This window comes from Sorex araneus, chromosome 1, assembly GCF_027595985.1.
Source record: "Sorex araneus isolate mSorAra2 chromosome 1, mSorAra2.pri, whole genome shotgun sequence".
Taxonomy (NCBI): Eukaryota; Metazoa; Chordata; class Mammalia; order Eulipotyphla; family Soricidae; genus Sorex; species Sorex araneus.
In genome coordinates this window covers 420,790,479-420,804,073 of record NC_073302.1, presented here as the reverse complement: position 1 = coordinate 420,804,073, position 13,595 = coordinate 420,790,479, and the positions used below count along the sequence as shown (strand labels likewise).

The 13,595-nt window shown below is 38.0% G+C and overlaps 1 protein-coding gene across 8 annotated transcripts in view; it reads left to right on the top strand.

Moving 5' to 3' along the window:
* Positions 1-13,595, top strand: part of CADPS2 (calcium dependent secretion activator 2) — a 541,525-nt gene that overhangs the window by 274,963 nt on the left and 252,967 nt on the right. For all 8 annotated transcript variants that reach the window (XM_004602056.2, XM_012935474.2, XM_055143028.1 and 5 more), the window contains exon 7: positions 12,563-12,674. In XM_004602056.2, coding sequence (XP_004602113.2) covers positions 12,563-12,674 — 112 coding nt within the window. The remainder of the gene's footprint in view (positions 1-12,562; positions 12,675-13,595) is intronic.

The following is a 13,595-nucleotide window of genomic DNA, read 5'->3' as shown; positions in this document are numbered from 1 at the left end:
TTAATATGAAGACTCTGTCCCTCGTTATTTCTAGATATCTTCTTTCCATTTTCCATAGAGGATATGCCAAGTTGCAATCCTGCCAACAGTAGAGAAAAGTTTCTTCTCTATCACACACCCACCAGCACTTGGTTCTGGTCACTTTGAGACAGGGTGTTCTCACAAATCATAGGTGATTTATCTTGGTCATTATTTAGTTCCATTTTCCCAATCATAGATAAAGAACACTTTGAACACTTTTTCATATATATGAAATATATATAAATATATATATATAAATATGTATATATTGCTTTTGGGAGTCACACCTGGTGATGCTCAGGGGTTACTCCTGCCTCTGCACTTGGGAATTACTCCTGGTGGTGCTCAGGGGACCATATGGGATGCTGGGAATCAAACCTGAGGCGGCCATGTTGCAAATTGCCCTACCCGTTGTGCTATTGCTCCAGCCTCCGAAATTTTTCTTATATTATTGGCCAACTGTTTGTCTTCTTGTGGAAGCATCTGCTCAACTTTTCTGCCCATTTTTTGATGGGGTTGCATACTTTTTGTTGATTTTCTTGGGTGCTTTATAATCTTGAGTAATAGCCCTCTATCGTGTGTGTAGGAAGCAAACATTTTCCTCCCACTTCATGGGGTGTCTTTTTCATTTATTCAGCATTTCTTTCATGGTGCAGAAACTTTCTATGTGATGTAGTCCCATTTGTTTATTTTTATCTTTGTTTTCTTAGCCAGGGATATTGAGTCACTGAAGGTTTCTCTAAAATCAGTATCCTGGAGAATTATGCCTGTGTCTTCCACTGTGTATTTCATGAATTCTGGTCTGATATTGAGGGTGTTTTTTATTCATTTTAAATTCACTTTTGTGCATGGTGTGACGAGTGTCTACATTCACCTTGTGTACTTTTTATGTTTTTGCATATAGCTGTGCATTTTCCCCTTCACTGTTGGATTTTTGCGGGGTTTGGCGTGTCCCAAGCAATGTTCAGGAGAACCCATGAGCTCCTCACTGGAATTCTTCCAGAACTGGGCCAGTGGTACAGTGTTGAGCTCACGGATGCTGCTCCAGTTCTGTGCGGGGAATTACCTGAGCCACCCCAGAGCTTCACCTAGGGTGAGGAGGTCTCCAGGACTGCATCTGGTGATGCTCAGATGGCCATAGAATGCCAGAACATAAACCACAGGTGTGGTCACGTGCATGTCATTATTATATGTACTACATGTCCACCTTTGTTGAAGAGGTGCTCTACTTTGTACATGTAGGCCCTTTGATGTGAATAAACTGCCCATGTACCTGAGGATTTGTCTCTAGGCTTTGGATCCAATCCATTTATCTAAAAGTTTTTCTTTGTTCTGGTACATGCAGTTTTGATTACTATGACTTGTAGTAAAGATTAAAGTCTGGGAGGGTGATGCCTCCTATCTTCCTCCTATCACCTCACCTGGATTGGTTTCACTGTTTTAGGTGGTCTATGATTCCATATGGATATTAGAAGTATTTGATCTTTCTTTGGCCTTGAAAAAAATGCCATGAAAATTGTTACAGGAATTGCATTGCATCTGTAAATTATTTAGAGTAAGATGTTCATTTCAATGATGTTGGTTCTCCAAAGCATGAACATGGAATAGATTTCCACTTCCATTTGTCTTTTATTTCTTTCAGAGTAATTTATAATTTTCACTAATTAGGACTTCCACCTTCTTTGTTAAACTGATTCCTAGGTATTTGTGTATTTGATACAGTCATAAGTGAGCTTCTATTTAATTTCTTTATCTTCTACACTGTTGTTTGCATAAAAGAATGTAACAGGGTTTTGTCTTTAGGTTTTTCTGTGTGTAATTATCATATTATCATATCACCTACATATAGTGATGGTTTGACTTCTGTTTTATCAGTTTTAGTTCCTTTGATTTCTCTTTCTCATAGATTTCCTTGTATTCTTCTTTTAATAACTGTTTTCCATAAATACCCAGAAATGAGATAACTGGATTATTTGGAATTTACTTTTAACATTTGAATCTGCTTTCCATAAGGGCTGTAACAATTTACAATCCCAATCAGCAGTGTGTTGGCATTACTTTCTTTCCATATCTGCTTTAACACTTATTTCTGGTCTATGAGATAATACCCATTTTCACAGGTGTGTGGGGATAACTTGTTTTGATTTATATCTATAATAGATGAGTGCCATATTTTCATGTGTCTGTTGGTCGTCTATCTGTTTTCATGGGAGAAATGCATATTAATATCCTCTGCCATTTTTTAAATGTTATGTTTTATGTGTTCTTTGCATATCCTTAATATCAACCCTCTTTTGGACATATGCACAGATATCTTTTCTCTGACTTGTTTACCTGTCTTTACATTATGATACACATTTTGCTTGGAGAAGCTTTGGTTTAACATAATTCCATTTATTTTTATTTTTGTGCATGAGGCTCGTCCAAGCATGTGGAGAGTGGCCTTGAGCATAAAGGAACTGGAAGAGGAACCCAAGCCTGTGTGCGGGACCCAAGCCTGATCAGATCGGGACTGAGCCTCCTCCACCCAGATCCCCCTTTTTCTAGTCGCTAGGTAGTCACACCCACAAACTGCCCCTGGTGCCGTGTAATCCTATCAACGGCCAAGATCCAGAGACTATAAACAAAGCTCCCAGAAGCATGCAGCTTCCTCTTATTGTCCAGTTCTCCCTCTTGGAGAACCCGGCAAGCTACCTAGAGTATCCTGCCCACACGGCAAGCTCCCCATGGCAAGCTTCCCGTGGTGTATATGCAAGCTCCCCGTGGTATATTCAATATGCCAAAAACAGCAACAATCATGGGTCTCATTCTCTTGATCCTAAAAGAGCCAACAATGTGGTACCATTGGGAAGGACAAGTAAAGAGAGGCTGCTAAAATCTCAGAGCTAAGACAAATGGAGATGTTACTGGTACCCGCTTGAGCAAATCAATGAACAACAGGATGACTGATTTTTATTTTGTTTCTTATGTGTGGATTTATTTTTTATTTTGGAGTCAGAACTGGTGTGCACAGGGCTTACTCCAGACTCTGCACTCAGGGATTGCTCAAGATCCCCTCAAAGTCCCACCAGGTATTTCCTTACACCCCCCCCCAAAAAAGAAAACCTATAAATTGAGGAATGGTGTAGTTTATACATGACTGCTATTAAAGAATTTTTTAGTATTCTTTTGATTTTTAATTTAGTATTGAGATATTTTATCATGTAAGCTTCAGGGATATATTTTTATACGTCTTCAAAAGTATTAATGCACTATATCTACTACCAAAGCATCGTTGATTACAACCCCTTTACTCCTTCTGATTCCCCTCTCCCCACTTCTGCCCTGGTAAGCTCAGTTCTGTGATGACCATGTTTAGTTTGTTTTAATTTAAATTTTTCCTTTTCCGTGTTTTGCTTCTTGATATCCCACATACAAGTGAAATCATCCAGTATTTCTCTCTCCTTCTGTCTTATTTCAATTAGTATGGTCTGCTTCAGTTTCATCCTTGATCTTGCAAAAGACAAGATTATGTCTCTACTGATAACTGATTACTATTCCATTATGCACCATATTTTCTTTATTCACTCATCTATTCATGAGGCACTTTGGTTGTTTCCATATGTTTATTATTGTGCTATGAATATGCTTTAAGCTAATTAGGTTTTTTGTGTTCTTTGGATAGAGACCCGGGAGTCGAATTGCTGAATTTAATCATATTTTAATATTTTGAGAAGTTAAAACAAATAATACTGGTAACTTTTGAGACTCTGTTTAGAACATATTAGAAGTTCAGTTCTCTACTATAAGAGGTCACGAGAAGTACTCAGCTATTTATTATGGAAGACCTAGATTGGTATGAGTTATATGTATTGTGTTATATAATATAATAAGTTTGAAAGTGTATAATTTTCCATTTGAATATAAGTTTCAAGATAATAGAGACTGATTAATAAGGATACTAGGTTTATTTTAGCATGTACATGATATTTACTATTTTTTGTTATGAATAAGAAACCCAAATTCAGTGATTTATATATTTAAGTTAAATAATTATATTTGCTTACATCCACTGTTACATATAATGCTCTTGTCTCTTCCTGTTTATTGTACTTTCAATTTTCACCATTGTTTTGTTGGATCATTTTCTATAACCAACCTAATTTGATAAACATATTTTGACTCGAGATATGTTTCAAGTATATTTGGCTTAATAGCAAATACATAATTAATGTTGGTTATTTCAGTTGGTTTATGAGCCATCCTGTGTTTTCATAGTCAGGAAGTCCTGCTGTCCTCATAAAGGTGCTTTGTAGATATTTTATTTGTTTGAAGATTTGCATTGGAAGTCTGAATCCTAATAAATAATACATTTATAGAAGTAGAAAAAGTCACTGTATCTTGAGTCATGTAAATTACCAGTAAGGGTAGTGAATTCTTTTATCCCGTAATACAGAGAAAATAGTAAGATAATAAAATATTTTATTTCCTGAAAGTGTTTAAACATGCCAATTAAGTGGAAAATAAGGAAATATCTTAGCGAATATTAAAGAAAGGCCTATTGTCTTCTTCTTTCCTGTACTTTAGGGGAAGTGAGGGGGAGGAATGAGACAGAGGAGGCGTTAGTGTTTTTATTAATTTATGACAAAATTCATGAAATTTTCAAACTATACTTCTTATTAAAAATTTTATCTGAGGGGCTGGAAAGATAATTCAGCAGCAGGGCACTTACACTGCATATGACTGATCCAGGGTCCAATCCCAGGACCCCATATGGTCCATGAGCATCTCCAGGAATGATCCGTGAACACAGAGTCAAGAGGAAGCCCTTGCTTGCACTACCAGGTATGGCTCCATTGTTTTTTTCACCTGAGAACTTTTCAAGGAGTGGTGCCAGTAAATATCCTGGAGTGTTGGAATTTTTAAAAAGCACTGCTTTTGTGCTGGTTTAATATTAAATATTTTTATTATGTATATATTTAATGTATTTTTTGTCAAATGACAACAAAAGCGTAATTCTCTGGCTGGTAACAGAATCTGTTGATATTCATGTGCCTCAGTTTCCCCCGCTGCAATATTTTCTTTGAACTTTCCTCACTTGACAGGAAATGATTCTTAGCATTCCTTGTTCTGACCTCATGGATCTCGTTCTTGTAGGGGGTAGAGCTATTCTTGTGAATTCTCTACTAGGTTTGTGAGAGTCACTTTTTTAAATAGCTTTGTTAACAGTCTATTCCTTTCAACACTGTAAATTAATAAGGACTTCTTCTAAATTTATCTGACTTGTTTTTCTAATAAATTATCATCTGTACATGTAAGAAATTAATTAGGTTCCTTCCTGGGGTCTCTACAATTTTCTAGACCTTATTATTTCTAGCATAGTGTTCTTATCTTTACTCAAATCTAATAATAGAAGGTAATTGTGATCTAGGATTGTGAAAGAAAATAGTGTATATACAAAGGGTGTGATCACTATTGTATATTGTATTACCAGGACACCAAAAGTTGAAAAAGATCTAAAGAGAAGCTGATAGAATCTCAGGCGTGGTGAGAGTTCTTAATACTTCTACTTCAGGCCTAGAGGAATAGCTCACTGGCTTTAGAATACCTTCCTTGTAAACTTAAGATCATGAGTTCGAATCCCTGTTCTCTCACATGTTCCACACACAATCCTGTCAGTTGACCATTTTAGGTCAACTCTCTCTCGTTCCTAGCTCCACAAGCAGTTTCTAGGTGTTGTGTAAGCACTGCTAGAAAGGGGGGTTATCTCCAGCATCTTCTTTTTCATAGTTGGACGAAGTGTGAGTGCAAGAGCCAGGAAGTGTGTGTAACACCTGGACATCACCACAATGCCCCATTGAGCGCCACCATCATAACTTGTGACCCCCACCCCCACCCTCGGCAGCATGAGTGCGAGGAACATAGCTCAATGAGCACTACATACTAAACATACTGCCCACAGCAAGTACCAGTCAAGTATGCCTGCAGCCACCATCACTGGAGCCATGAGAAGGAGGAAGAAGGAGAGGAAATTAACATATATGAATCAATGAGTTAAAAATATGCTACCATGCTTTATAAGGGATACCAAAAAGCTGTAAGGTTAAAATAGGTTAAAACCAGAGTTTACAACATTGTACCTACAACAGAAAAAAAAGACTTTCTTCCAAGGATTTGTGGAAAAATCACACATTCACACTGTACAATATAAAACTGGTTTTAATTTCAAAATATTGGTGTAATGCAAATTATAATATCTCATGCAGCCAGCATGGAACTTAACATAAATAAAATATAAATAATAAAAAAACCTGGAAATATCTGAATACTATGACAATGTAAGCTTATATGGTCTGTATTTAGAGGGCTTAATGGAAATGAATCTTTTTTTTTCTTTTTGGGTCACACCCAGCACTGCACAGGGGTTACTCCTGGCTCTGCAGTCAGAAATTACTCCTGGCAGTGCTCAGGGATCATATGGGATGCTGGGAATTGAACCTGAGTTGGCCGCATGCAAGGCAAATGCCCAACCCGCTGTGCTATCACTCTAGCCCCCCAAAATGAATAGTTTAAAGTGCTTACCTAAGACAAAAGAAAGGCTTAAAATTAGGTATATGCATTCAACTTATATTTTTCAAAGAACAGGATCCACACAGCTAACTTAGATTGAAATAACAAAGAACAGAATTTCATTAAATAGGAAACCAACATGCAATAGAAAGGATCAACAAAAGGAATGGAAATGTGAAAAGAATAATGAACATAGCCCCCATTTAGATTAAAAATGGAAAAGGAAAACATTATGAGGAATGAAAAAGAAACTTGACTGCAGATGCTTTAGACTAATAGGGTATGAGAATTATTGTAACTCTGTGTGAATAATTTTTTAAAACCAATAATATATTCCTAGGAAAGTACTAGTTTTAAGAAAAAATGGCTGAGAGGAAAACAGTTATTCTTTAATAATATAACAAGTGAAGACATAGTATTATCAGCAGATATCTTCCTCAGAAATGTATTAGTCCCAAACTTAATAGACAAGCTCCAAGAACAGATCATTTCCAGTTTTACAAACTCTTCTAAAGAATAAAAATATAGCACTTTTCATCTCATTCAATTTGACTAACATAACAAAAAAAACAGAAAAGAAAACATACATATGAATATAAATTTATAGGTAGTATTAATTTTGACAAAACAAAATAGAACTTGGTAAATGTGCTAAACAAAATATTAGCATACTGAATTTAATATTGTGGTTGTTTTTAAAAAGAGGAAATGTGAGACCAGGAAAATAGTGTAGGAGTTTGAAAATCTGCATTTACCTGAGCTAAGTTGAAACCTCCAGCATTACGTGACCTCCTGAGTTGTATCAAGTGTGTCTCTCTGGAGATAACAAACACCACTGGGGTGGCACTGGAGGCTCATGGGACCCCAGGGTTTGAGTAGCACTGTACCCCTAGAATAAAATGCTGGCTATTTGGCCGAGAATCCCCACAAGTGAACCTCAGTGCCTCTGAATATCTCTTGGAAGCCCCACACAGGCATAAAAGAAGAGATTAATAAGCCAGAAAATTGATTAATATATTAATCTTCTGATGTATCTAGAAAATAGATCACTGATGAACTCACTAGATTCAGAAAAATGTCAGGAACAGTAGGATATCCAGGGAGATGCAGATCAAAACAACAATGAGATATCATCTCACACCACAGAGACTGGCCCACATCCCCAAAAACAAAAGCAATCTGTGTTGGCATGGATGTGGGGAGAAAGGGACTCTCCTTCACTGCTGGTGGGAATGTCTACTGGTTCAGCCCTTTTGGAAAACAATGTGGACGATTCTCAAAAAATTAGAAATTGAGCTTCCATTTGACCCAGCAATACCACTCCTGGGAGTATATCCCGGATATGCAAAAAAGTATAGTAGAAATGACATCTGCATTTCTATGTTCATTGCAGCACTGTTTACAATAGCCAAAATCTGGAAAAAACCAGAGTGCCCCAAAACAGATGACTGGTTAAAGAAACTTTGGTACATCTACACAATAGAATACAATGCAGCTGTTAGAAAAGATGAAGTCATGTAAAAGTGGATCAACATGGAAAGTTTGTTGAGTGAAATGAGTCAGAAAGAAAGAGACAGACATAGAAATATTGCACTCATATGTGGAATACAAAGCAGCAGAATGAGACACTAACACCCAAGAATAGTAGAGGTAAGAACCAGGAGATCTGCCCCACAGCTTGGAAACTGGCCTCACATGCTGGAGGAAAAGGCAGCTGAGATAGAGAAGGGAACATCTAGTAGAGAATGTTGGGAGGACCCTCTCGGGTAGAAAACTGTGCACCAAAAGTAGACTATAGACCAAGCATGATGGCCACTCAATACCTCTATTGCAAACTACAAACATCCAACAGGAGTGAGAACAAAAGAGAATGCCCTGCTAAAGAGGCAGGGTGGGTGGTGAGGGTTGGGGTGGGGGTAGTGGGAGGGATACTTGGAACATTGGTGGAGGAGAATGGGTACTGGTGGAGGGATGTAAATGAAATGCAAACATGAAAGTTCATAAGCTTGTAACTGTACCTCAAGGTGATTCACTAATAAAATTTTTTTTTAAAAAAAGAACACCCTGGATCTTAAGTAGATTTTTGAGAGATCCTCTGTGCTACACATCATATCTATTTTATGTCTATGATTCAGCATGTAACTTGCTAGAATTAGTTTATGATAGTAAAAATGTCTATCACTATCACTGTCATCCCGTTGATCCTCGATTTGCTGGAGCGGACCCAGTAATGTCTCCATTCATCCTCACCCTGAGATTTTAGCAGCCTCTCTTCACTGGTCCTTCCCAATGGTGCCACATTCGAGGCTCTTTCAGGGTCAGGTGGTTGGCTTTGATCCCAGAGACAAAATTGGAATCTTATGTATTCCAGTTCACATCGTCTATCACTGAGTCACATTCCTTGACACAAGATAATCTTTCTGAAGGGAATTTAGCTTAAGATATTAGTAGCTACAATGAAACACTCTTAGGCTGACCTACAGAGCTGCTACATACCTAGTACATCAATTTTTTTGTGATGAGAATTTGAAGTTTTATTTTTTTTTAATTTTTTTATGAGTCACCATGTGGAAAGTTACAAAGTTTTCAGGTTTAAGTCTCAGTTATACAATGCTCGAACACACATCCCTTCACCAGTGCACATATTCCACCACCAAGAATCACAGTATAGCTCCAACCCGCGCCCCCACACCCCTAGCCCCCCACACCCCTCGCCCCACCCCCCGCCTGTGTAACTGATAAATTTCACTTTGCTTTCACTTTGATTGCATTCAGTATTTCAACAAAACTGACTATTATTGCTTGGAGTTTCTCCTCCCTAAAGTCGGACCTGCTGAAAAGGAAGCATTTGATAATTTGTTTTCCATTGCTGAGGATGAAGAGATATGAGGTCGAGTGACCGCACTAGCGGCCTCACGGTTTTGGGTTTCTGTATTTTAGTATTTTAGTAAATAAGTCCAGAGAAATATCTGCCAGAAATTGCATCACTGCCAACTTGTACTTCTCAGTTATATTATATTCCACATATGAGTGCAATCTTTCTATGTCTGTCTCTTTCTTTCTGACTCATTTCACTCAACATGATACTTTCCATGTTGATCCATTTATATGCAAATTTCATGACTTCATGTTTTCTGACAGCTATATAGTATTCCACTGTGTAGATGTACCAGAGTTCTTTAACCAGTCATCTGTTTGGGGGCACTCTGGTTTTTTCCAGATTCTGGCTATTGTAAACAGTGCTGCAATGAACATAGAAATGCAGATGCCATCTCTACTATACTTTTTTGCTTCTCTGGGATATATTCCCAGGAGTGGTATTGCTGGGTCAAATGGAAGCTCCATTTCTAATTTTTTGAGAATCTTGTTGAGAACCATATTGTTTTCCAAAAGGGCTGAACCAGTCAGCATTCCCACCAGCAGGGAAGAAGAGTCCCTTTCTCTTCACATCCACGCCATCACCAGTTGTTTTTGTTTTTTGGGATGTGGGCCAGTCTCTGTGGTGTGAGGTGATATCTCATTGATGTTTTGATTTGCATCTCCCTGATGATAGTGATGTTGAACATTTTCTCATGTGCCTCTGAGCCATTCGGATTTCTTCTTTGGGAAAGTTTCTGTTCATCACCCCATTTTTTGATTGGGTTGGCAGTTTTCTTCTTGTGGAGTTCAACCAGTGCATTGTATATCCTTGTTATCAACCCTTTATCGGATCAGTACTACGTAAATATCCTTTCCCATTCTGTAGATTGTCTTTGTACTTTGGTCACTGTTTCTCTTGAGGTGCAGAAGCTTCTTAGTTTGAGATAGTCCCATTTATTTATCTCTGTTTTCACTTGCTTGGCCAGTGGCGTGTCAGCTTTGAAGATACCAGTGTCTTCAATGTTGTGGAGGGTTTTGCTGACCTTGTCTTCAATGTACCTTAGGGATTCTGGTCTCATGTTGAGGTCTTTAATCCATTTTGATCTGACTTTTGTACATGGTTATAGGTTGAGGTCTAAGCCCATTTTTTTTGCATATAGCTCTACAGTTTTGCCAGCACAATTTGTTAAACATGCTTTCCTTGCTCCACTTCACATTTCTTGCTCCCTTATCAAAGAGTAGATGGTCATATGTTTGGGGGGGGGGGGGGGGTTGTCAGAGTATTCAACCCTGTTCCATTGGTCTGCTGCTCTGCCTTTGTTCCAGTACCATGCTGTTTTAATGACTACCACTTTGTAGTAGAGTTGGAAGTTGGAGAGGTTGATTCCTCCCATTTTCTTTTTCCCAAGAATTGCTTTAGCTATTCATGGGGGCTTATTGTCCCATATGAATTTCAGGAGCACTTGCTCCATTTCTTTGAAGAATCAAGGGTATCCCTATAGGGATCGCATTGAATTTGTAGTACATCAATTTTAATATGATGTGTCTAAGGGTTGGTTTTCCAAATTGTACCTCACATCATCACATAAAGAAGGCTATGCCATAGTAATGTTCTCTAGAGTCGTCTACTAGGTAGCCAGACTTTATTCAGGTATTCAGAGTTAAAGTACAGGGACCAGAGAGATAGTATAGGAGTTTGTCACTTGCCTTGCATGCTGCCAGCCCCAGCTGGAACAACCAAGAAATGACCCTTTGGCAGAGAGCCAGGGAATAGCCCCTGAGCATTGCTGGGTGTTTCCCAAATACACACACACACACACACACACACACACACACACACACACACACTCTGTGCACTAACTAAATTGAGAATTTTTTTCTATATTCCCTTATTTTGTTTTGATTCTATTTTTATTCTCTCCTATATCAGCCCTCCTTTATCTCAGATTATCTTAATTCTGTAAAATGCCAAAAATCCTTTCCTAACCCCTTTTTCAGCAGTCTAAAATAGAAATTAAGCTGCTTTCCCATCCTAATTGAATCTCTCTCTTCCTTATCACATACGAATGACTTTAATTTACAAGGAACAAACTGCATCTAGATGCTACTTTCTTCAGTTATTGAAATGGCTTCTGCTTAACTGGATCTTTTGTGATGGAAAAGAAAGATGATTGTGATTTATTCAAATGCTCTTTTGTTTTCCTGTTTTCTGCATTTCCTAATCTTTTGAGTACAGCTTATAAAACAGTGATCCATGAAGATGGCAAATTCTTTTAAATTGTGTATAAAAATCCCTTTTTCCTCAGTGAGTTATTTGAACAGAAATCAGTTTTGTTAAATCTGTTTATTGTTCTTACTTATTTCTCAGTGTCATTTTCTTTCATGTTCTGAAGACTCTTGTGTTTGTGATCCTCAAAATTAGTAAAAATATCGATGACATTTTGATATGTTGTGTGCTATTTTACAAATATGCTAAAATTAATTTATGAGTGCTAAAGATAATATACTAGTAGTTGAAAGCCTAGAAAACATGCTATTTTATTATTATAATTTGAAAAGTTAGGTGTAGATATTCTTAGCAGAGTGTATTGATAATCTGGCAAACAATAATTTTGTGATGCATTTCTTTACTTTTGACAGGAACTTTTAAAAATTATATAAGGTAATAGACTTGAGATGCTACCATTAAAACATAAGTAAAATATCTGGTAAATTTTCTTTAAAAAGAAATGGAGCAATTTTAAGTACTCAAAAATAGTTCACCAAGAAACTCCCTTTGATATAATTAGATGCTTTGAAAATTTCTCCAGGATAATGGGGGGGTAATTTGTATTTACATCAGTAAACTAAATAGATTTCAATGTATGTGATGCTTTAGCATAATTTAAATTCTTATCACATGCTTTAGTTCAGCTCATTTTTGAAGTAGCCAAGTAATCATTGCATGCTATAAAATGTACTAATATTTTCCTTTAGGCTGTGCCTGCTATCAGAAATAAGAGTAAAGATAAAAATTGCATTGAGCCGCAGAAGATTCTGTATTGCTTCTGTGCTGTCTAAGGAGAAATGCCTGTCTCGAGAGAAAAAACAGCCATAAGGCATTTAGAGGAAAATCTTTGTTTCTTCATTGCAGATGGGGAACTCAAGGAGATTTCACCACCACCCACCCTCGGCCTGTGGTCAAGGTCAAACTCTTCACCGAAAGCACCGGGGTTCTTGCCCTTGAAGATAAAGAACTGGGAAGGGTGAGTTATGGGCAGTCCTGGGCGTCTACTGTCACACGCTTCATTTGACTCAGAGTCGGACCAGCAGGCAGCATGGACGCTTGCTGTTTCTAAGTTACATGAAGTATGTTTTTGTGATTTCTCATGAGCTCTGTGTACAGCTCTGACTTCACATAATTAAAAGTCCTATGACCTGCTCTGGGCATGGAGGGGTATGTATCACAGTCACGGGCTCATACACGCCCTCTCATACACGCCCTCCCCTGGTCAGTCTGAACTGCCCAGTCTTGTTCTCTAATGATGGCATATAGGACTCCTCTCGGTGAAATGTACCCATTCACAGCATGTATTGTGAAAAGCAATGTGTCAGGATGAGGTTGCAAGAGGGGTGCCTGTGAGACTGCCCACTGCAACATTGGGGTGTTCGCTTTCACAGCGAAAGGTAATTCCCTTCAAACACACTCATGGCTGAGAAGTACCTTCATGGTTGATATGACTGGGAATTATTATTAAGGTAACACTGCTTTAGGAAACTCTCAAGTTTGGGGAGTAACTTTGTTCCTTGACAGTTGTCTATACCTGGCCACTACCAGAGGTCTGGCTACCAGGTACCTTAATCCCTGTTCCTTCCATCTCTTCCTCAGGTCCTTCCCTCTTTGGTAAGCACCATTTTGTCAGGGCCTGGGAGGTGGGTGGGCGGGTTTATTTTTCTCCTTATTTTTAAAGGCATCTTTGGTATTTAAAATCATCACTTTTTATCTTCTTGGAGATTGTATTTACAGAGTATCTCTTTTAGTGGTGTCTCCTCTCTTGCGTCTCCATTTCCCTTCCTTTACCCATCTTTTTACATTGACATTTTTTCTTCAGAGGCTTATCTCCTCATACGGAGAATATTCCAATTCCACTAAATCTTTACCCAGCTTCTCTGGCAGTAAAAAACTT